Source organism: Spermophilus citellus, assembly GCF_964194105.1.
Source record: "Spermophilus citellus genome assembly, chromosome: 8".
NCBI classification, from domain to species: Eukaryota; Metazoa; Chordata; class Mammalia; order Rodentia; family Sciuridae; genus Spermophilus; species Spermophilus citellus.
The window spans coordinates 2,645,251-2,668,948 of record NC_138189.1 but is presented as its reverse complement, the minus strand read 5'-3'; the positions used below and the strand labels follow the sequence as shown (position 1 = coordinate 2,668,948).

General features: G+C 63.6%; 1 protein-coding gene across 6 annotated transcripts in view; it reads right to left on the bottom strand.

The window, feature by feature from the left end:
- Positions 1-23,698, bottom strand: part of DOK7 (docking protein 7) — a 38,172-nt gene that overhangs the window by 1,558 nt on the left and 12,916 nt on the right. For 2 of the 6 annotated variants that reach the window (XR_014023171.1, XR_014023172.1), the window contains exons 4-10: positions 16,563-16,682; positions 14,340-14,468; positions 12,461-13,188; positions 9,153-9,195; positions 6,365-6,517; positions 5,867-6,041; positions 265-579 (exon numbers count right to left, since the gene is read on the bottom strand). Coding sequence is in view for 4 of the 6 variants with exons in the window: in XM_081303024.1 (XP_081159150.1) it covers positions 5,905-6,041; positions 6,365-6,517; positions 9,153-9,195; positions 12,461-13,188; positions 14,340-14,468; positions 16,563-16,682 (1,310 nt within the window). In the remaining 2 variants the exon portion in view is untranslated. Of the gene's footprint in view, positions 1-58; positions 580-5,375; positions 6,042-6,364; positions 6,518-9,152; positions 9,196-12,460; positions 13,189-14,339; positions 14,469-16,562; positions 16,683-23,698 lie in introns of those variants that run through there. The other 4 variants (XM_081303024.1, XM_081303027.1, XM_081303025.1 and 1 more) reach the window with 4 other exon arrangements.

The window sequence follows — 23,698 nt, the reverse complement described above, 5'->3', positions numbered from 1 at the left end:
TTGGAGGCAGGGGCAGCAGGAGCCCAGGGAGCTCCCTGTGCCAGGACTGGGGTCCAAGCGTACAGGGACTCTGGTCTTGCAGGCCATCAGGTCCCAACCGGCCTCAGGCGAGAGTCCAGGGGGAGGCCTGACCATAGGAGGCCAGCATCTTCTGGGGGTCAATACCAGACCCCTCCCCCACCCCGGGTGTCGGAGGGAAAAGGGCGTTTTAACAGGATCTGACCAAGGGCCCGCCCCAGCTGCCCCTGGATAAGCGCTACTCACTTGTGTAGGAGCCTTGACACAAGCCCAGCGGAGTGCTCCTGGCCGCCCTGCTCTGCCACCCTGCAAAAATGACCCTGAACAACCCTCAAAGAGTGACCTGGGTCCCGCTTCCCAGCCAATCCCCAGAGTAGCTTTTCATGGATCCTGGGCGGCTCCTGGTTGGAAATAACAGAAAGCAGCCGGCCCTGCAGTGAGGACTGGCAGGAAAGGCCAAGCTGCCGCTGACCCCTGCAGTGTCCACGGTGGCCCGTGATCTTGCTGGCGATCATAGATGGGACGTCCTGGAGGGTCTGCAGCCCCGGTGGCACCTCTAGACTGCAGAAGAGAGAGAGGAAGCTCTGGACTGAGGCCGAACATCCCGGGGAATGCAGCTGGGCGTGTCTTGGGGGAAATTTAACTTTGACCGTCCACAGAAACCACACAAGAAGGGTCCTGATCTAGTGAGACGCGCATTCACAAGAACTTCTGTGAGAGCACGGGCGAGAGCCCTGGGCAGGGTCTCCAACAGGCCGCACAGAGAAGCCCAGGAGGAAACCCAAGCCCAGGGAAAACTAAAACTGGGTCTCATCAGAATTTAAAATCTCTGCTTATCACGAGATGTTGAGAAAGTGGTGAACTAGAGACTATGGACATGTCCACCGCCTGAATCTGAGGGGACTCTGCCTACATAAAGGCCTTTGCAGCTTAGTCTTCCAGATGGACAGGGAAGCACGCAGGCCCTTTTCCATGTCCACGTGGCCAGCACCGCGTGAAGAGGCGCTGGGGGGAGGCAGTCCTTCCAGTCACCACAGCCCTGGGCTGGACGTGCCTGGACGCAGCTCTCTGGTGCCATGTGCGTAGTAGCAGGAGTCTGGAGACTGTGGGCCACTTGAAGATGAAATGTCGCCCTCTCTGTGACCTGCAGTCCACTGTGGCACCCAGCAGCCTGCTCATGGTGGCCAGAGCTAGGTGGGTGGCCTGCAAACACGACAGCCTGGACAGATGTCAGCATTTGCTGAGCTGGAAGAAGGCACCGCGTCTCCAGCAGTAGGTGCCAACGCAGTGGTCCCCCCTGCATGGGTATTGGCCAGGACGGTGCACAGGGACTGGCAGGTGGTAAGTCCCAACTGAGGAGTTCTCAGGTCAGTGCACCCGTGAAACTAGGAGGTCACAAGAAGTGTCACAGAGTCAGCTCTGAATGTTCAAATGCCTGGAAGAGAAAATAAGGTGCTCCGAGGTTAGAGAGTAGGGGGACGGTGTCACACCGGAAGAGCCAAGGACAGGCGAGTGAGGCTCCAGAGGGCAGCCGGGGACCCCGGGGCCTGCACAGTGGATTCCAGAGGGTGGAAGTCGGACTGACAGGTCACCATGGAAACACGTCTCCAGAATGCAAGGTCCCGGGTAGCATGAACTCGCAGCTGAGGGTTTGAGAGCCGTGGAGGCGAAGACCGTTCCCAAATAACAGGAGGGAGAGCTCCAGGCCAGCTGTCAGGACGGCACTCGTCCTCACAGTGATCCCAGAAGGGTGCCCCGGCCGGCAGTTAAGGGTGGAAGGAGTCAGACTGTATTTCCAAGCAATCTCAGACTGACCCACGTACCATGTCTTGGTTCGCTGCTCGGGAAGTGCTCCCTGAAAGACAAGTTTTGGGGACCCACTAAAAGGAAGCCCACCCAGGAGAGGGGTCATGGGCCTCCGGGGCCTGGAGCAGCAGTGCAGATGGCGCCCAGGAGACTGGACAGAAGAGTCGCAGGGCAGGTTGTGCAGACCACCTTGGGGGGGCCACACCATGAGAGGGCAGCGAGCGTCAGCGTGAGTGCGTGGGAACCGCTCTCAGGGGAACATGCCGAGCAGCAGAGGGGCACAGCGCCTGCCTGAGTCACAGCGAGCACACAGAGCAGGGCGCCACCACAGGGAGGCCGACAGCACCAGGCCAGGGCTCCCGCTGGCCGTAGCTTGGACATGTTTTTATAGTGACAGATGCAAATGCCAGGGAATCGTGAAGCCGCTGGACGTGGGAGCGGGGACTGCTGACTCTTCAGTTCATGAGAAAAATACCCAATTACAAGACACGAGCAGGCGTGGTGGCCATGCCTATGGCCCGGAAAAGGAACAGGGCTGGGAAGGTGTCTCGGTGGTAAGGCACCGGGGTGAGTCCGGGCCAAAGCGTGCACACGGTAACAAATCACCATCAGTGGGGTTTTGTTTGGTTGGCTTTTAATTTTGTTTGGGGCCTGGGGATTGAAACCCAGGGTGCTCTACCACTGGACTACACCTATTTTTTGAATCAGGGTCTCAAAGCTGCCCAGGTTGGCCTCAAACTTGAGATCCTCCTGTCTCTGCTTCTCGAGCTGCTGGATCACAGCGTGGCCACGGGCCGGCTCAGGTTGTCCCTTGGTCCACAGCCTGTGCAAGAGGGCACGAGGCAAGGGAGGGGATGTCCCGGCCAGGGAGTGCTCCTTCAGCTCCAGCCTCTGCAAACGTGCCCTGCCTCTCTGGCGCTGGCCGTGAGGACGTGGAGGTCACCTTGGCCCTGATGGCAGAGCTTACATGGACCTAGTCTTTGGGAATCTCCCATGCTCTGGTGCTGTCCACCTTTACAGTCAGCTAGGAGAACAAAATCTGGCAAAAATCTAGGAAAGTCAAAGATGTCAATCTTCCCAGCCTGGCAGATCCCTCGCACGCCCACCTGGCCCTGCGGGGTGAGCTGCCTGCCCACATGGGGCAGCCGCGAGGAGGTTCCACTCAGCTGCCTTGTCTGCAACAGAGCACCCGAGTGTCCAGGCCACAGTTGCACCTGAGCCCACATAGAGGACAGGCCACAGGCCTGCTCTTAGACACCCTCATCCTGGGTCTTCAATCCACGTGAGACAGTGGTTACCCGGAGCGGCATGGGAATGAGCTGCCCTAGGTGTAGCTGGCGGTCACCACTGACGGGGTAGGACACAGCCCCTCCCACTCCCACCAGTTCGCGGGGCTCTGAGCACGTTCTTTAGACCCGACTCTATTGCTCACGTTTGTCAGGTGAACCTCCTTCCCACCCCCCACCCCCAGCAGCCTGCTCCCCAAATAGCTGTGGCCCCATCCCCTGCCAGGGTCCTTCATCCCTGCTCCAGCAGGCCCTCCTGGCCTCTCCTGTAGGCAATGCGTGCCAGCTCAGGCCCACCTGGGTCCACAGCCCTATGGCCTTGGCTGGCCAGAGCCTCAGATGCCTCCTTATAAAGTGGCAGGATGCCAATTTCTGTGCTGCCCAAGGGGTCATGGGTATGAGTGGCTCTACCCAGGCCTGGGTGTCTGTGATGTGGCTGTCTCCCCTCTGCCTGGGAGTGTGATGTGCAGCTGGGCGGCCAGCAGGGGGCCAGAGGGCAGGTTCAGCTAGGCCTGGCCTGGCCAAGGTGCCACGGGGAGGGGCTAGGCACACATGGGTCTGCAGGAGGGCTTCTGTGAGGCCGAGCTCTGTGAGGGAGGGTGACCTCTAGCTCAGGCAGCCTTAGGGAGTGCTGGGGACCCTGCCAGCCAGGATGACCATTGGCGGCCAGAGCCACATGGCCGAATGCCTGACCTTCCTTCCTCTAGAGCTGGGTGGGGTCTGGAGCCTGACCTCAGGGTCCTCTCTGCAGAGCTCTTGCAGCCAGGAGGTGGCGCCAGGGCTCTCAGGTGACCATTGAGATCCTAGGACCCTGGCCTTTGTCTTGAGCCTGGGAAGGGGTCCTTGATGGGCTTCTGGTCCCTGGGCTCTATTGGATGCCTATCTGGAAATGACACACACTCGGCTGGCCTTCACATTCCCCCCCTGTGCTGTGTCCCTCGATGTCACCTCATCCTGGTCTTCCTGCCCTGGGTCCTTGCAGGCTGCAGACCCAGGCCTGGTCCCTTTTGAGCTGCTCCATGGGAGGACTGGAGCACTGGGGCCAGGCACACACAGTTCCCATGGTGCAGACCCCAGCTCAGCTCAGAGTTCGCAGGGGCACCCTGCCTGTCCCTGTGTTTGCCTGTCCCCATGCCTGCCCTCCATGCTGGCTTGGGATTCCCAGCAGCAACTCCAGGAATATCAGGGCAAGTGCCTAGTCTAAAAGGCCAAAGGGCAACTCAAGTCAACTTAAGTGCCTAACAACCAGTGACCCACCAAGCCAGCGTGGCTGTGGATGGAGGTGACGGTGCTGTAGACCAGGAGGCGGCCCTGCACACGATAGTGGGAGGCCCCAGACAGGCGGAGGGTCCGCACTGGGCCCCCAGTGGACAAGATGGCCACACTCATCTTGTAAGAAGATCTGGGCAGGGGCAAAGGGGATCTTCTAGGCCGGGCGCCTGTCCCCACCATGTTCTGGTGGGGCAGCCTCCAGGGTCCCCCTCCAGCTGACCACAGTTGAGCTGCTTCCCCGACCTTGGTTTCCACAGTCCCACCTGCTCAGCCCTTGTCTGCTCAGGGGACGTGTGGGGCTGGCAGAGCAGGGAGGGAGGACCTGCCGACACCGGGAACCCCAGAAGAGGAGCAGCACCAGCTGCCTTTGATCCCCATAGGACCACTGGGGCCTCCTGGGTGGGGAAGGGAGGGTCAGACGAAGAAATAGGACCAAGACTGGCTGTGACTGTCCTAGGGGAGCCCTCACCCACAGCACCAGCACTGTGGGCTGGGGGCTCACACAAGTCCACACCTGGAAACTTCCCGCCAGTGTCTGAATCACGGAATTGCCAGACTCCCCCAAGGCCATGGGTGCATCTGGAAGAAGTTCCCACGGGGAGACCCCAACTCAGCTCCACTAAGGGGAGACAGTTCCCTCCACCCCTACCCCAGAACCCCCAGGCCAAAGGCAGAAGGCACACATGAACCCACCTTCAGGGAATTACACATGTTAAAAATAGAACAGGACCCGGCGGAGGGCGCACATAATCCCAGCAGCTCGGGAGGCTGAGGCAAGTGGATCGAGAGAGACCCTGTCTCTAAATAAAATGCAAAGTAGGGCTGGGGATGTGGTTCCGTGGTTGACTGCCCCTGCGTTCAATCCCTGGTACCAGAAATAAAGAAACAACAGGAGAGTGTTGGACTTCGTATGACACCGAGGAGCCTGAGGTCAACGTCCCACACAGGTAGGAGCCCACTGGCACGGACCAGCCCTCCTGTTCTTGCTGTGGCCTCCATCCCAGGGCACAGGACGTATGGCCCAGCAGGGGGGACCCCTGGGGTGGCTCAAAGACCACACTACAGGGAGCCTGGGGCAGCAAGCTTCAGGAGCTGTCTGCCCTGTCTAGGGACATGCCTTTTCCTGGGACGCGGCTGTCACCTGTCATCCCAGGCTGTGGAAGCTACTCTCGAACTCTCCCCTGGCAACTCCAGCCCCAGGTGCTAGAGGTGCTGTCAGGGGCCTGAGCAGCCTCAGCAGCCTGTGGTCCAGAGGGATGTGTCAGGCCAAGGGAAGGGTCAGCCCTGGACGCCAGTGAGGAGGGATACCTGGCCAGAGGGAGGATTGGAATGAACCAGCGCGGGCCCAGGTCTTCCAGCTGGGTCTGGGCACGAGACCAGTCGTGCCCTCCCTTGCAGCTGGGAGGCCAGGAGTCGGCCTCAACCCAGCCCACAGAGGCCAGGGCCCCTCACAACGAGGGCTTCCCACAGAGCGCACGGCCCACCTGGCTGGGCCAGACGTCCAGCTGTCTAGGTCTGGGCATCACTGCTGGGCCCCCTTCCTCCGCTGCTCCAGCTCAGACAGCCGTTCCTCCCGGGCCTGCGCGTGCTGGGCCCCCACCCGGTGCGCCGTCTCTGTGGCCGCAATGTCGATCTGGGCGTAGTGGGCGGGGCCGGCCCCTGTGAGCAGCCCGCCAGCCGTTAGCAGAGAGCAGGCCAGGGCTGGCACCCGCCCAGCTGCCCAGCCCAGCCCGCAAGTGCTCATTCCCTCGGTGACAGGGGCTGGACCGGTGCCCTGTTGCCACTTCCTTCCATCCCACACCAGTCCCTCAGCCAGACAGGACCTGGGCCTGTGCCCGCAGCCTCAGAGGGGCTCAGTCGGACATTGCTGAGGGTCAGGGCTGCCTTGGAAATGTCACTTGGGCACTAGTAGGCCAGGGCTGATGTGCTGGGGTCAAGCCCTGAGACTGGCCCAGCTCTGTGGGTCTCCCGTGGGGACCCACCTCGGACGCCCAGGCCAGCCTCCTGCAGCTCCAGGCCCAGGTAGTGCAGCCGCTGTCTGGAGGAGGGGCTGACGGGGAGGTTCACGTAGGTGGGTGTGCTGCTGCGCCGCCTCTCCAGCCCTGGGCTCTCAGCAGCCACAGGCCCTGGGGGTCCTAGAGAAGAGGGACGGTGAGTCCTCCGAGGTGCCCAGGGCTGTGCCGACCCCAGGACTGTGCAGCAAACAACTGCCCCTCCGACCATGGCCCAGCCCCTCCTCCAACCCCCCACCTCTCCTGGGTCTTGGACCTAGCCTGACTCCCCCATTTCCTGGACCGTCCACCTCTGGCTGGCCCCCCCATCCTGAAACCACCTGGCCTTCACGGATCCCCCGACACCAGCTCTCTGTGGGTCCCTCCACCCTCACTCTGTCCTCCCAGGCCTCCAAACCCCCCAGCGCAGGCCAGGATCATGCCCCCGTCCTGTCCTCACCCGACCTCTGTGATGTCCCTCTAGAACCTCCTGCCTGCCACAGGCTCTCAGGACCCCTCTGGATAGGTGAGTCCCCGTGGGGACTTTTCCTGAGTACAGCTGGGACAGAGGGACTCTCCATGCCAGGCAGGGAGGGCTTGTGGTTGAGTCCCAAGTTAACAGGCTGCTGGGATGCACCCTGGCCCCTTCTCCACAGGCCAGCGTCCCACAGGAAGGACCCTTGGCCACAGAAGACCTGTCCCCAGGGTCCTTGTGGGGCAAGGACAGCCACATGGGATGGGGTGGACAAAGCGCTACTGAAGGGGGTGGGCAGGTAAAGCCGTTCCCTCGCTCCATCCCTGGAGGGCCAGTGACCCAGAGGCACGGCCAGGCCCAGGACTCAGACCAAGGCAGGCCCTGCCCCAGAGCACAGCACCCCAGTCCCCGGATTCAGCTGGGGACTGCAAACACCCGCAGTGGGCCTGCTTCTGAACCCTCTGCCCAGGAAAGGGGCCCGGCTCTGCCAGTCTCTGGCCAAGGGTGCTGGGCTGCCTGACCATGTCCCTGATACAGGTCCCCTGGCTCCTGCTGTCCACGAAGTGCCACCTGGAAGTCCACACGTGGGCCTTGCCCTCCTCCCGTTACTGCCCCCAGTGAGACTGGGTTGGATGTGCTGCCTGCTTGCTCCCGGGGGAGGCTGAGGCAGAAACCCCAAATTCCCAAGCCACACAGCCAATGGCCAGGACAGGACGGGGCGGCCCCAGGTGGGGCAGGTTGACCACCTGTTTCCACCTGAGCAGCCAGGAGTCCTCACCCACCCTGCTCGGCCCAGGATCCCTGGGGACCTCTGCTGCAGCGGGACCCTCTCAGGACAAGATTCCTTTAGGAGGACGTGCAAGCTCTGCCCGCCCCCCGGCCCTTCCTCTTCCTGAGGCAGCCCACACCTGGAAACCTGCATTCCTGAAGGGGTGCAGCTCCTGGAGGGGTGCAGCTCGGGGAAGGGCGCTTGCTCCACGCTGGAGAGCGAGCTCCCAGGAGCAGCCCCAACCTGTCTATCTCAGACGCAGCCTTCACTGAGCGGGGGCGGGAATATGGCCTCCAGCGGGGACTGGACTCCCCACCATCCTGATGCAGCCCTGGGCCAGACAGCAAGGAAGAGACCCCCACTCACGCCCACCAAGGCTCCAGAGCAGAGAGCAGGAGGGCAGAGCCCGGGGCAGACTGACACGCTGTGTGCAGGGGCACCAAGGGCCTGAGCAGAGCCAGGCCTCAGCAAGAAAGGGTGGCTTCTGCTCGTCATGGTGACCACCTCATGGGAGTCCTGGCCGAGCAGACTGGTCCCCTGCTGGAGATCTGCTCCCCAGGGTGCAGGGAAAGTGCCCTGACACTCGCACCCTGTCCAGGTCATGTGACATCAAGCGGCTCACAGGACCTGAGACAGGAAGCTGGCTGGCTTGGCGGGGGCAGCTCAGTGTCCTTCGTCCTTGTCAAGCAAGGCCGGGCTGAGTGTTTCCAGTCTCAGAAAACCTGACCCAAGGTGAGGGGTTTCTGTAAACCCTCTGCATTTGTGGAGCGGGGGACTCCATCTTGGGCACAAAAGTCTCCTCCTGGGACACCAGCAGCCACGGAGGGAGAGCCAGGGTCAGCTCGCTGCCTGCCTAGCCGAAGCCCTGCTTGCCCCCCCACCCCCAGCTTCGAGGACAGGCTGGGCCACACAGTCCCACAGCTGCCACAAACCATCCCCACACCAGGGGCTGGACCCAGCCTTCCTTGGAACAAGGGCAGGTGGTCTGGAGAGGACGACTGAGCTAAGGGGTGCAGGCTAAGAAGGGGTGCATAGCAGGAGGGTAAGGGACCTGTGGGCAGTTCTATTAGAGGCCGAGCCTGGTCTCAGAGCCTTTGAGGGCCCCAGAGCTGCCCTGCCCCTCACTAAGTCCCCAGGATACATGGCCTCCCCGGCAGGTCTCCCTTTCCCCTGGCAGCTGGTGACCCCTCAGGTCACTGCTTCCCATCTGTTCTCTGTCTGCTTAGGGCTTAGGAGCCAACTGCCCCAAGGCTGTGAGTCCCGAATCTCAGACCACGGTCCAGCTGCCCCAGCAGTTGCTGCTGAGAGATGCCCCCGCCATGCCCAGGGGCCACCTACCTGGGCTCCCCCACTGCCCCCTCCTGTGTGAGGACTCCCCCACTACCCACTTGCACCCCGCCGTCCAGGGCCGGCCAGCCACATACTGCCCTGCCCACCAGGCCTGACTTTCCAGCTGGCCTGTCAGCTACCCGTCTAAGGCCTGTTTCCCTCTCACAGGGGCTGTGAGGAGCTGGACTCCAAAGCCAGGTGCCTACCTGGATGGGTCATCGTGGGTCCAGGGGGTGAGGCAGCCGCTCCCTAGACCAAAAAGAACACTGGTCAGTGTGTGCATCCGACTCCCTTCATCCTACCCCTGGGCCCCCAAAACCAGGACAGAAACCCCAAGACGGACAGGTCAGGGGGACTGGGCTGCCTGCAGGGTAAACTAGCCTGGGGGGCAACTCCTTATCTTCCAGGCCCTGGGATCCAACTGCCCACTAGCCCTGACTGCCCTGTTGGGTGGCTCTGAGTGACAGCCAGCAGGGGAGCTGGAGGCCTCAGGCACTTGGGGACAGGGGCACTCTGAGCCCACTGGCCAGTATAGGACCCCCAGGGCAAATCCAGTCCCCACTGTGGCTGATGACTTAACTGGGACACATCAGCCATCTGGGGCGAGCAGAGCTGAACAGCTGCGGCACAGACGCGGGGTCCACAGCGGCCACACTGCACTCTGGCCTCAGCCTGCAGCCCTGCTCTCAAGAGCTCCTGGTCTAGAGAGCCACCTGGAGCCCCCAGTGACGTGAGCAGCCCCTGGATGGGCAGTGCATGACCAGGGTGCAGGCAGACCTGGGAGGAGCTGCGGCAGGTGGACAGGTGAGGCAGGAGAGCCACCACACCAGACCCCACTTCCAGCTGCAGACACCCTGAGCCCTCAGGGAAAGGGCCCTCTGGGTCCAGGACCCCAGCCTAGGTGACCAGAAAGATCCCACATCCCTAACCCTCTGAGTGGGCAGCCTGGCAGGAGTGGGAGCTGGAAAGCAGGCCAAGGCACCCAGCGCTGGCCCAGGCCCATGAAGTGGGTGGTCCCAGACCCAGGCTGGAGCCATGCCCCTGAGCGAGCTGACTGGCCAACTGCACCAGCTACTGTGGGCCGGGGCCTCAGGACGAGAGGAGCACAATGGGGACAAGCACAGGCAGGTCACCGGCTCCCCACACCTGCAGCCAGGGCAAGTGCGTCTGCCCATTGGATGTCCCCAGCCCTGAGAAGCCCCAGCCCACCCATCACCCTCCCATGGGTGAGGAGCCAAGGCTGGTGGCTGGCTGCTGCTCAGCAGCGGGCAGAACCTTGGGCAGCTGAAGACCGGCCAGCCAGTCACCCAGGGACAGGGAGTGAATGAAGGCAAGGTCCCTGCTTCGTCCTGAGACCCCAGCCCTGCCCTGCAGGTCCTGGAAAGACTGAGGGACAGTTGAAGGGGCACCTGGGTTCTCCTAGGCCACTCATCTCACAAGGTACCACAGCCCCCAGCAGCCCCCAAGGGCCTCGAGGGTCAGTGGCCCCTCCCTCCTTTGAGTGCCCTCCAGCTCAGCCCCCACCTGCCCAGGACCTCAAGACAACTCAGGTCTCCTCAGACTAAGGGTGGACACGAGAGGCCCTGGCCAGACTCCAAACTTCCACTCCCTCCCTACGGCTGGCCGTGGGGAGGGGGCTCAGGGGCCACGGTAGCCAGGACCAGGGCCTCAGTTCCCGGGCCCCAGCTCCCCAGCTCCCCAGCCTGGGAGACCCATTTTTTTCTGCAGGAAGACCACCCTGGGTGCCTCCGGGCAACTCCTGTGACCTCCAGTGGACCCTCAGTGCAGCCCAGTGAGGCAGGCCCTGCCACCCCATCAGAGGAAGAGGAAACTGAGGCTCAGAGAGGTGCCGTGACTCGTGGGGCCACCAGCCAGCAGATGGCATGTGTGGTCCGAGCTCAACCCCCATGCCTGTCCTTCCCAGGGGCCGCTGGGGTGAGCCCACTCCCCACGGCAGAGCAGGCTCGTCAGATCGGGCAGGGGAGGCAGAGCCCCGAGGAACCCCCACCCAGACTCACAGGCCCGGGAGGTCAGCAGCCTTCCTCACCTGGGTGCTGGGAGCCCCGTCCAGAGCCCGAGGGGCTGCGAGGACCCCACTGTGGTTCCCAGTGAACCTGCAGGAACGCGCCACATGGCACACAGCCGCACACCTTGCACACCCTCCACACACCCAGGCCCAGGCTGCCGGAAGCCCCCCTCCCCGCACGCTGCACATCCCTCGGGCCTCAGCTGCACTCTGAGGCTTGGGTTCCCTAGCGGGGAGGCGGGGAGGCGGGGAGGCTGGCCACACAGAACAGACGAGGCAGTAAGAAAAGAAAGTTTTATTTCCAGTCAGAGAACGTATACAAACAGTGTCAGGTTTGAAAAGCAGAAGAGCAACAACAGGTCAGCCGAAGAGGAGGTGAGAGCCAGGCTTCCAGGCAAGCTGCCCGAGGGTCCAGCCCGCTGCGAACGTGCAGGACACAGCCTCCAGGGTGTCCAGGACAGTGGGCACGGGCAGCCTGGCACTGGAGAGCGGAGCCGGGACGAGGAGCCACAGCTCTGAGCCCAGATGGCCTGGGGCACCTCCACCCAGCCCTGACTACCAGCTTCCTGGTCCCAGCAAGAGGGCACAGGGGGCTTTTGTCCACGTTCTGAATTTATTTTAAAGTTTATTTGTTGAATTACTCACTCGTTTGCTTACTTGTTTTGCGGTGCCCAGGGACCTGCAGGTCGGGCAGGTGCTCTACCACTGAGCCACACCCCACTTCCCCTGGGGACTTTCAAAGGACCCTCTAGAAGGCTGTCCTCCAGAGCCTGCGCCTGGAGGACTCAGGGCTCCACTAGCCTCTGCCCTGCTGCCTTTGCCCAGAGCCCGGCCAGAGCTCAGGAGAGAGCAAGGGGGGCACAGACTCACACCCCAGAAGCCAAGGAGCCTCCTGAGCGTCAGTTTCCTCCCTGGGGCGGGACGTCGTGCCCACCTGTGGGTGCTGCCAGGTAAATATGAGAAGTGACCACACACCAACGGTGCCCAGAGAAGTTCCCCTGCAGAGACGGGCTCCCGGGACTGGTGTCCCCAATGCTGGGGGGCGGTTTACAAGCAGGGTCTGTGCACTGCAGAGATGACCCGGAGTGGGAGGGAGCAGTGGTCATCCAGGAGTGAGCAGGGGGCCGGATGAGGCCAGTCCTCAGCAGCAGCCCTGGCCACTGGGCGCCAGCACCACCTAAAGCCCCAGTGCCCGATCCTCACTCGAAGCTGGGCCTGGGGGCTCTGCCGACCCCGCCCCACCCCGCCAGAGCCTCGCTTTCTAGGACACACGGCCCAAGTTGGACCCTCCACGGGCAGCCAAAGCACCTCCTGGGGGAGGACAGCGGGAACGCTGCCCACCCCACCCTCTCCACAGGTCCAGGGGCTTCTCAAAACACGTCGGAGCGCTGCCTCTGCAGAGAGGCCCACTCCGCCTCCTCCTGTCCAGGGGCAAAGTCCAGCCCCTCACAGCCGCGGGCCGCCCTGCGGTCAGGGAGGGGGGTTTACCTTGAGTCCTCCACAGACTGGACATGCCGAAAAGAAAGCTGGAGGTGGCCCGGGGTGGGGCCCGCCTGCTTCCCAGGGCTCGCCGGGGGCTGGGCTGGGCAGTGTGGCCTCACTGCCTGGGGCCTCTGTCGCCTGTCCCCGCCGTCTTGTGACCAGCCAGCCGGAAGGACACCCGGCCAACGCCTGACTGCCCAAGTCCGTGGTCGCGCCGTGGTCGGGGCCACCCTGGGAGGCTGCGCTTGGGTCCCGGGGGGCCTGGCGCAGACTGCGGGGCGTGTCATAGTGGTGCCGCAGAGAGGTGGGCACCTGGTACTCCGCCACCCCGGGCGGGCAGGCACACAGGCTGGGCTCAGGAGCCCCTGCGGCTGGCGGCAGGCTGAGCAGCGAGCCACACTCCTCGCCGCCCACCTGCCACACGTCCAGGCTGCTGTCGGCGTAGGACGAGAAGCTGCCCGAGTAGGAGGAGTGGCTGCCCGTGGCGATGCCGCTGTCCGAGGAGCTCTGGCGGCCGACCTCCTGCAGCTGCCGCGGCCGCAACGGTTTCGGGGGCAGCCTTGAGGCACCCAGCATGGCCTCCCCAGGGGCCTGGGCAGCCGCCAGCCCCGGCCCCTCCTGTGACGAGCCTGCCAAGGATGAGGACTGCTCCGGCCACGGGGTAAGCCTGCTGCTGGCGCTGGTGTCTGAGTGGCTGGCCTCGGAGGAGGAGCTGGACAGGCTGCGGTCATCCCCTAAGACAGAGCAGGGCTCTGAGGTGCTGAAGGGCACTGGACAGTAGAAAGCAGCACCCAGCCTCCCTCCCCACCCCTTCCCTAGAGCCCATGCCTCTGCCTGCCCCTCCTGGACCAGAAGTCCCCTGAGGACAAGGACATGCCTGGTACTCCCCCCCCTGCTGCCCTCCTGCATGGCCAGGCCCCTGCCTCCCCTAGTCTGTGCCCCTGGGCAGCTGAATCCATCTTTGCCTCCTCCCATCTCAGCTCAGCCAGGCTGACGTCCAGGGCTCCAGAGTGAGAACCCAGGGTGCCCCCCCGGGGGGGGGGCAGGAAAGCTCATTACAACCCTGGGCTCCTGCTCAGGGGGAGGCCTGGACAGGAGGGGACAGGCCCACTCTCCCTCTGTTCATCCCAGAGGACAGACAGCAGAGGGTACTGGTAAGGCCACCAGAGCGCCCATGCTCTGGCCTGGGAAGACTGGTGTGGCCACCTGCCAAGCTGGCCACCCTCACTGGACTGCCCACCCCTCTGTCCATCTCCTGCCACCGTGGCTGAGGAGGAGCCTTGCTCCTGCAGCAGCTTCCTCTGCCCTTGAGACTTTGTCTGAGCACAGACCTTCAAAGGAATGTGCAGGAGGTCTGCAGCCAGCACATGGTGGGCAGGGTCCCCTCAGCACCTGCTGCCAGCACTTAACAAATATCCGTGGGGTAGTGAGTGAGCGAGTGGGTGCACAGGAGAGAGAGGGAAGGAGTTAGCAGGCGGGAGAGGCATGGGTAGGTAGGTGGGTGGGTGGGTGGGTGGATGGATGGGTGGGTGGATTGGAGGGATGGGTGGATAGATGGATAGTTGGGTGGATGGATGGGTGAGTGGATGAATGGGTGGATGGGAGGATGTGTGAGTGGGTGGATGGATGGATGGATGGATGGATGGATGGGTGGGTGGATGGATGAATGGGTGGGTGGATGGGTGGGTGAAGGGAGAAGGAAGGAAGGAAGGGGCAGGAGGGAAACCATGTAAATGGGGGGATAATGATTGGCCAGATGGCTGCAGGCTCGGGGCAGAGAAGGAAAAAGTGACAGTGGATACATACAGACGGCTGCCTGACCCCTGACTGGAATGGAAAGCTTGGAGTCCAGTCCCTACGGCCCAGGCCAGGCTACTGGCCTTACCTCCGCTGCCCGGCCGGCCAGAGTGCGAGAGCATGCTCAGCCGCTTCTCCAGCTTCTCCAGCTGCAGGGCCTCAAGGGCTTCTTGGGCCGCTCGCTCCTCCAAGGTTGAGGAGCCCCCGGGGCCCGGGTCTGTGGCAGAGAGAAGGGTCAGTCCTAGGCCACATGCTGCCAGGATGTCCCTGAGTGCCTTTTGCAGGCACACCCTAATGCAGCACCAGTGGCCACAGCCGAGTCGGAATGGCCCCTGGCATTTTGCCAGAAGTGATGGTTGAGCGACGAGCCATTAAGATGATGCTGGATTGACTCAATTGTATATAGACCCCTGCTGACTGACTCCGGTGCCCACTACTTTGGAGTTCCCTTGAGTGAGAGTGAGTGCGCGCGCAGCCCGGTGGGGGTCTGGGAGAGTTCCCGGGGAGTTCCGGTTGGTGTGTGATGTGCCTAAGAGGGCCGCGTGGGTGGCGTTTGCGGGAGTTCGGAAAATAAAGTTTGTTCCTGCTTGAGTGGCTCGTGATTTGTGCCCAGCCAGACTGCGGCAGAGGTGGCCAGCTTCAGCCCCAGATCCTCCTGCACTGCAGCCCCAGCTCCGGGCACTACCCACAGAATGCCCCATTCAGGTCCCTGTGGCCCAGCCTGGGCCCCTTGGGACAGTCATCCCTCTGCCCACCTTGGGCCCCTGTGCCTATGGACAGCCCCAATCTCCAGCTTGGGTCCCCTGTCCATGAACAGCCCTCTGAGCCAGCTGCACTCCCTCGCCACCCCACCAAGGTATCAGGCTCTCTCCCAAACAACGGGCCCTCTCTGTCCTGCTGACCCCATTCCACAAGAGATCTGCTCACCTGGTCTGCGGCACCCACTCCCAACAGGGCTCCCCCTCTGTCTCAGTGAGACGCCACTCCAGCCCTGTGGCTGCCCGCTGTGCTGGGGCGCTTGGGCTGAGCCCTGTTTGGCACCCCAGGCTCCTCGCCACCTGCTGACCCTTGGCACTGCAGCTCTGCTCATGGCAGAGGCCTGGGGATTCGACCTCTCTGGCCATCACCTGTGTGTTTTCTGAACCTGGGAGGCAGGAGCCTTTTCCCACCCAGGCGGGGTGTCATCCCTCGCGGGTCCCACGTACCTGCTGCCCACAGCCAGTCCACCGAAGCCCAAGTCCCTCCTGAACCAGGACCCTGGCAGCCACAGAGTCCCACGTCCAGATTTGAGGGCACCTGGCAGACCTGCTGCCTGTGAGCAGGACAGCAGGGCCTCTGGGGGAGATGCACTGTCCACTTCCAGGCCCTGAGCACACACCACTCAGGTCGGCCTGCAACCTCAGGGCAGGACACCAGCAGGTGGCGCTGCTGCACTGTCCAGGCGAGCCCCAGGGAAGCAGGAAGGGCTCTGGCCTGGGCACCCGCCCTCCTCAGCAGCTCCCCAGCTGCAGTTGCTCTGGGGTGGGCAGCTCATTGTTGCCACTCCGTCCTCGTGGGAACCTCTGCTCTCCTGCCCACAGGACGGGGCAGCCGACGTGAGCTCTCTGCCCACCATGTGGCTACAGCTAGATCATGGACAAGGGCTGTCCCTGCTGGGGCCAGGGGAGCCAGAGCTCATCCTGCCCGGACCTGCTGGACCCTGAAGGAGCCCAACCCTGCTCTGGGCCCCTCAGTACCTGGACCATGTGGCCACTTGACCCAGCAACATCCCTGATTAGAGTCCTGCTGAAGCAGGACACCCAGCAGCAAGCAGGGAGCACGGAGGGACAAGAAGCCTGCTTAGTGCAGCCCTGGTGCCCACCCCAACTGCCCACCCTGACTGCCCACCCTGAGACCCACGCCCCAGCCAACTTCCGGGCTGCTCCCGCCTCCTAACCCGGAGCCACAGAGTCAGATCAGCTGCCCACGAGCCAGCGACCTCAGGAAGATTCCTCGATGCACCATGGGGGCGGCCTCCAGATCACAGCCCTGTGACTGTCCAGCCAGGGGCAGCTGTGGCTAAACTGTCCCAACTACTGTCCCAGTGGCTCAGAGCCCATGGAGGAAGTATCTGCAGGTGTGATCCACACCCCAAGACACACTAGCTGACCCCTCAGAACCCCAGGCTGCCCAGCAGCATGGTGGCACAACCCAGGCCAGGAAAGGACAGCCAACTAACTGGGTTGAGTCAGGATGGCCACTGGACACCAGTGGCCCCACCCCAAGCATGGCCTCCCCATCTGACCTCACCAGGCCACACTCCCGCACACACCTGGGAGGGCTGGCCGCAGCCCGAAGGGGCCCTTGGTTGGGGAAATGCCTCTGACGATGCAGTCGAACAGGAAGCTGATCTGCTCTCCCTCGGCGGAGGACAAGAAGAAGACCCCTGCCCCTGCAGAAGGAGGACAGCGAGGCGAGGTCAGCCTGGCCCAGCACGGGCTGGGGGCTCCCTGGCAGAGTGGGCACAGGGTCTGCAGACGGGGTGGGGCTGCACATCCAGGCTCCCCTGGCCTGTGAAGCCACGTCCCCAGAGCCCTGGACCTGTCCCTCTGCACCCAGAAACCCCACGCACACTTCAGACACACATGCTGTCACAGCGGCCACAGGCTGCAGGCACCAGGCCTGAAGGGCTCCCCACAGGGCCATCCCCGGGGCCCGGGGCTGTGGCTGCATCTGGGCACTGTCTGGGGACACGGCAGGGCAGCTCGGGGGCACCCTCCCCCAGGCCTCGCTGCGCAGATGCTGCACAGTAATCCTGCACCAACGAGGTGTCCTGTCCTGGACGCACAGTCCAAGGATGCGTCCCTCCACCAAGGCCGCTTCAAGCCGCCCTCGGCCACAGGCAGTTGAGTGGTCAGCTCCAGCCCTCTGTGCCTCGGTTTCCTCGAATGCACCAGAAGACCAGAGGCCCCTCCCAGAGTGGTTCTGAGTGGAGGAGGCATGTCCAGTCAGGGCTCCCTTGGGTGTCCAGGAGCGGGGCTCACATCCCAGAATGGCCACCACTGACCCCAGTCACACCAGTGGCCCTCACCTCAGCTCCTCACCCACACAGAAGGCATCTGCCCCACAGACGGCCTTCAAGGGGCCAGGGCTGACCTCCCCACAGTGAGCAGCCTCCCTTCTCCCCAGCCTTGTCATAGAAAGATGCACCTGAGGTCATGGCTGTGCCTGGGCTGCCTCCCCTGCTGCCCACTCAGTAGAAGGAAGGACCCGTGCCATCAGCCTGGGGTCACTTGGGCGGAGGACCTGCTCGGGGCCTCCACACCCAGGAGAGGCCTGGGCAGTGAGTCAGCAGGGAGGCCCCAGGCCACGTGCCCCGGCTCGGGCACCCAGCCGGCCAAGGTTGAATGGAATCCCTCGCTGGCCGCGTGAATGGGAGGCCGGGCTGGCAGCACCCACCTGCTGAGCCCCGGCACGTGGAGTGGACACTCAGCACAGTTGTCACCAGAGAAGCCCTCCCCTGGAGCCTCTGCCCAGGGCCCAGAGAAAGGCCCCCAAAGCTGCGCAGGCCAGCTCTCACGCAGCGCAAGACCAGGCAGGGGCAGTCCAGACCCTCTGCGTTCAGAGCTCTGCCTCCCGGTGGCTCCCTGCCTTCACGGAATGTGGGCCGTGAGGTCCAGGGACTCGGCCCACCCCCCAGGGCTCCCGGGCCTCTGGGTGACCATGCAAGGGTATGCAGGGGAGAGCAGCCCCCACAACTGTGGACGCTTCATCACGTGATACCCCCAAATCAGGAGACATAACAGTACCATTCTTGCTTTATATGAGGAGACTGAGGCCCAGAGACAGCAAGCTACTTATACATGGTCACACAACCCAGGTGGACGCAAGCCCAGGTCAGTGGGCCCACTGAGCAGTACCTGGCACCACAAGCCTCTAGTCCTGCTCTGGGCCAGGGGCTGCTATTGACAAGCAGAGTGGCACGGGTTGAGATGGTGCTCTCCTCAATACCCTCCCCGGGGACAATGCACTGACTCCGAAACTCTCTGAGGAATAGGACTTGCGAGCTGGGCAGGGGAACAGGAACGTGCCCCAGGAGGGCAGGCCAGCAGGTCACACACAGGCCATCTCACGGGCCCACTCCCTGGCACTCTGCTCCCTCGCCACCCCACCCGCATGAGGCTCGGCCAGCCTGGCCCCGCCCTCACAGCGGGCCTGGCCTCTAATCCCAAGCTCCCCGACAGCTGGCACGGCAGCAGGACACTCAGTGCCCTGACTATAAAAAGCCACATTACGGAAGGGTGAGCCAGTCCTGTGTCCACTCAGCCGGCAGAGTCCCGCCCCCAGGAGACGTCACTGGGCAGGCCCTGCGCACAGCAGCCACCAGTCCGGGCCCCAAGTGCCCATGTGGCAGTCCCACTAGCTACCCCACCTTGGCGGCAGGGCTGACTCCAGGGGCCTGGAGGACATCCATCCCCGAGGGCCAGTCTACCCGCGCCCACAGAGCCAGGCCTCCCAGGACAATTGCCACCAGCCACTGTGAAGCCCCCTCTCGCCACCCACCCCACAAACACGCCCAGGCTCCTGTCGCCCCCACCAGGAGGCGGAATCACTCGGCCCCTGGGCCTCCTGGACCCCCGTTGACTGAGGCTCAGGTCACAGAGCGTCCGATGCCCGTCCCCAACCCAGGCCCCTCTCGGGAAGCCAGCAGTTCACTCAGGACGCTCGGGGGACCCAGCACTTTTCCCCACAAGGCGCTTCGTCTGTCCATAGTCCCAACCCAAGGCCGACACCTGGTGGACAGGGACCACATCAGAGTGGCCCGCGGCCCCCGGTGCCCTCTGAGAACCAGCCGTCCCACCAGTGGCCGCCTACCCTGCTGCAGTCACCCTGGCCCTTGCAGCCCACCGCCCGCCCGATGCTGCGTTCCGAGTGACCGAGTGACTCCAGAGTTGAGGCAGGCCATGGGGCCCACAGGCGCAGGGTGGCTGCTGCCTTGTGAAGGTGGGGAGACAAAGCCGGGGTGGGAAGGGCCTGGACATGCGGAGCAGAGCGCCAGCCGCCCCGGCTCCAGCCACGAGGAGCGGCCGCAGTGCTCCCTGCCGGGGGTCGGGCTGCAGGGGCTCAGGAGCCTGCTGGCCCTGCTCCGTCCCTGGCCTGAGAGCAGGTAGGGACGTTCCCCTTCTGCTGACGAAAGCCACAGTCCCCTCCAGATGCCAGGCACAAGCTTGCACTCATGATGACGATGGCTTCCTTCCTGAGCACAGCACGGGAGTGCCAGCCCAAGACCCTGCCCGGCTGGGGGCCTCCATGGACCCTGCTGACCAGGGTGGCCTGCCTGCCACAGGAGTCAAAGGTGGGCCTGGCTTTTACTGTTCCCTGTGTCTCCCAAGGGCCTGCTCCCAGTTCATCCTCCAAAGAGGACAAGTGGCCTGCCTTGGGCAGGTGTGGGTGCTGTCCCCTGCAGTGGGACAGGAGCCTGGGGGTCTGTCTCAGCCACATGCAGGAGTGATGCAGGAGCTCAGAGCCCCCTTAGCCAGAGACCACCATCCAGGTACCAGGGGCCACTCCAGACACCTGGGAGGCTGAAAAGTGACCCTGGAGTGGAGCCACCCAGGGGCCGAGGTGACAGAGGGTCTTGTCAGTCCCTCAGGGGCTGGCCTGAGGGTCTGCCACATAATCATAAGGTCAGAACGCAGGCTGGCACTTTGTGGGCACAGCTCATTCCCCCAGCGTCCAAGCTAGGGAAACAGCAAAGCCCAGAGAGCCCGAGAGGCCAGTGGATGCTCAGACCAGTCACACAGCAGCTCTGAACCTGATGCGACTGGGCTCTGTGTCCACACCTGACCCACACTTGAAGACGCGAGCTAAGTGCACGGCCCACACGGCCCCCGGAGGCTACACAGCCTTTCTTGAGGGCAGGGGGACACTCGGCCTGCCCCTCAGGCAGCTTTCTGCCAGAGCAGTCAGACTGCAGCCCACCGGCCCCAGGGCCACGATAGCCGGCAGGTGTCCGCACTCCCAGCAGCTGGTCGTGCTCCCAGCAGGGCCTTTTGTTCCTCGAGAGGGACAGGGAGGGGGGCTGGTCTCTCCTGCCGGCACAGGCTCACCATAGACAGAAGCCACTTTGGGGAAGGGGCAGCCGCCACAGTGCTGTCCTGGGGCTCAGGGACACCTCTGGGCAGTCACAGAGACTCGGGGCAGCCATGGCCTGCCCATGTCAAACCGCCCCCTGAACACCCAGGCTGCCCTGGCCGCAGTGTCCTTGTCTGCCCAGTGGGATGTCTCTGAAGACCCCCTGGACACTGGGGCCCTCAGCGGGGCTGCCACGGAGGGCAGCCGGGCAGCTCTAGGCCTGGTGGACTCTTGAGAGCCCAGCAGAGAAGACAAACGTGGGGACAAAGCAGGGGTCCAGAGCCCAGAACCTTGAGTCAGCAGGGCTACCACCCTACACAGATAGCCTCCTTCTCAAGTGTCATTCCACGGCTAAGGGCAAGGGGCCGGACAGGGCTTTGTACGGCATGTTTGCACCCACACCTGTCCAAGGGCAGAGCACCAAATGGGGTGGGGGTTCCACAGGAACAAACTGTCCCTCCCACCCCTGTCCTGGACCAGCACCTCAGCAAGAGCCCGTCCCCCTCCGCCGGCCCTCTCCCTGCCCATCACCGCCTGCTCAGCGTGCCCAGAGCCCCAACAGCTGCGCCGGGGTCAGCCTCACCTGCTCGCGCTGGACCACAACCAGAGCCTTCCTGGCCCCAGCCTCTTCCTCCAGACCTCTGCACCTGGGGCCTCCCACCTGCTGGGGCTCCTCCCTGACACCCAGACAGCCCCACGCAAGGCCCGGCCACAGCCAGCTCCCGCCCCTCCCAGCCACCCTCCTCTGGCAGTCCCCAGCCCGTGGCCCCATGGAGACCATGAAAATGTGCTTCATGTGTCAGAGTCACCTGTGGCCACCTTATAATATGCCACCAACCGCCAAGTGACTGTGACCCTAGCAACATGGTGCTCGGCACAGGGTCCCTAGTTAGAAGTGGAAGTGGATCAGGGTCCTCTTAAGTGTGTACCCGTCCGACCCCAGAGAACTCATCCTGGGGACCCTGTAAGGAGGAGTCAGGTAGCCAGAGCGTCCGGGTGGGATCCCCGAGGGGCAGGCACCAAGGTGCCTCTGACCACAGGCTCGGAGCAGCCTGGGATCTGCCCAGGTGGCTGGATTGTTAGCACCCCGGGGTGATGTTGGCCATGGCTGGCTGGGCTCACGTGGTGTCCAGACCCCGTGCAGCCCTTGCAGGGGTCCTGAATGGCCCTCTCTGAAGAACCTTCTCTCCACCCCAGTGCCTGGATCGCAGTCCCCTGTCTCCCAGGGCCCACCCTCCCCAGGACCCACCTCTCCGCTGCCCGCCACTGAGCCTGGCTGGGGGTGTGGCCAGGAGCCTCCCTCCAGCAGGGTAAACAGGTAAACGGGAGAAAAGGAGCCGCGGGGCCAGCGTCCCCTCTGCCCTCTGGATTGCTGTCTGGGGTGGGGGTCGGAAGGCATGGTTCCCGGCTGGGGCCAGGAGAGGGAGAGGATGTTAATTCTGTACCCCAGGGTCTTCTAGAAGCTTCCGAGGACCCCTCCTCCCTCTCCCGCTCTCGTCTTTCAGGGACACAGACGCTATGTTTCAAATCAGAGACACCGTGTCTGAATGGGGGCCTGTAGAAGATGTGAAAGGGCCCTGCAGATGCCATTAGGGTAGGGATCTCAAGATGAAACCACCTGCACCACCCAGGTGGGCCGTAAACCCAGTGACAGTGTCCCTTACGGGGGACAGGGAAGACCAGGGCAGAGGCCGTGTGACCTGGCCACAGCTCGGCAGGCTGTGAGAAGGCGGCCAGTTCCCCAGAGCCCGAAGTCAGGTCCTGCTGGCCTTGGATTTGGGACTTCTGACCCCAGACTATGAAGGTCACTGAGTTTGTGGTCACCTGCTACAGCAGCCCCAAGACATGGACAGAAGCCCCAGGGCCCTCCTAGCCTGCAGGTCCTCTCCAGGATGGCCAGGTCTGCCCACGTGTGGCAGGTGATGACCCTCGGCCACCACCAGCAGCCCTCGCTGCACCCATGTCTCCGCTGGGCCGAGGGGGTTTGTGGCATCTAGACCCCAGTCCCCCAGCCAGAGCAGCCGGCAGCCTGTCCCGCCGGAAGGAAGGAGCGAGCAGAGTGGCAGGGCCCTCAGCCTGCCCTCAGAGCCACCACTGGTGACCTGCACACTCCAGGGCTCAGCTCTCAGTGACCCATGGGTCTGAGCAAGGCCTGGAGCTGGGAGAGACAGAATCCCAAGAGTGTCGGAGCCGGGGCCAGGCCGCCCGGCACCCAGCCGTGCAGTTGCAGGCAGATTCTTGCAGCGAGGAGCTGACCCAGGGCTGTGTGCAGCACAGACATTCCCCTGAGTTCACCTGGTTTTCTGGAAGCCCACAGGCCGGACCTCTGCCCCGGGAGCCACTGGTCCATGCTGGGTGGGTTATGGGGGAAAGGGGCCTACCCACACCAAGAGAGAGGATTCCAAATTCTGAGGTCTAGAGGAAAAACACCCAGGGGGCCCTACTCCGTCCTGTCCAGGACCAACCAGCAGGTCTCCAAGGAAACAGCCTCGCACTGCCCCATGGGAGGCGCCTCACCAGCACCACCACTGACTGTGGCAGCCGATACCTGGGAACTCCACGGAGAAACAAGGACACGGTCTCCCTGCTCAGATGCTTGGAGCAGCTCCTAGAACCACCCGCCCCCCCGCCGTCAAGGGGCTCCCAAGGAAGAAGAGGCTGCCCCAAGTCTGAGCCATTTGGGGCCAAGTGGGCAGCACCCAGCACCACCTGCGTCCACATCTGCATTCGCTTTGCCCAGAGATGGAGGTGTTGCTACAGCCGGTGGCCAGTGAACCCTCAGGGACCCAGCCGCACCGAGCCAGGTGTGTGGTGCCTTACGAGTACCAGGTGAGGGCCACGCCCTTCCCACCCACCTCCATGCCAACCGCACTCCTGACGCGGCCGGGATCGACTCCCTTTGCCAAGAAGCTACGAGAGCAGGAGCAGGGTGGCTGTGCACTCCCACGCTCCTCCACCCAGAGGGTGCCCATCAGGGCCCGGGAGCCCAGCTGGCGCCAGGCCCACACTCACCAGGCCCCACTCCTCCCACAGAGCACGCTGACTGTGGTCACCCAGGCCCCAGGAGGCCACACCGCATGACAGCCAGCACGGACAGCAGCCTCTCTGGAGAGGGGACTAGGGTTCTCTTCCCTCCTGCGGTGCCTGCAGGTCTGTCCCCACCGTGCCACAGGGGGCACCTCAGGCTCTGAGTGAAGCACCCCCCCTCAGTACCCACCACCCACTCAGCCCCTAGACCTGGTGGCCAGACGCTGGCCCTGCTTCCCTCCTGGCCGGTCACTCAGCATGGATCAGGGCCCGGGTGTCCAGCTGTCACAAACCTGGGGCCCAGGC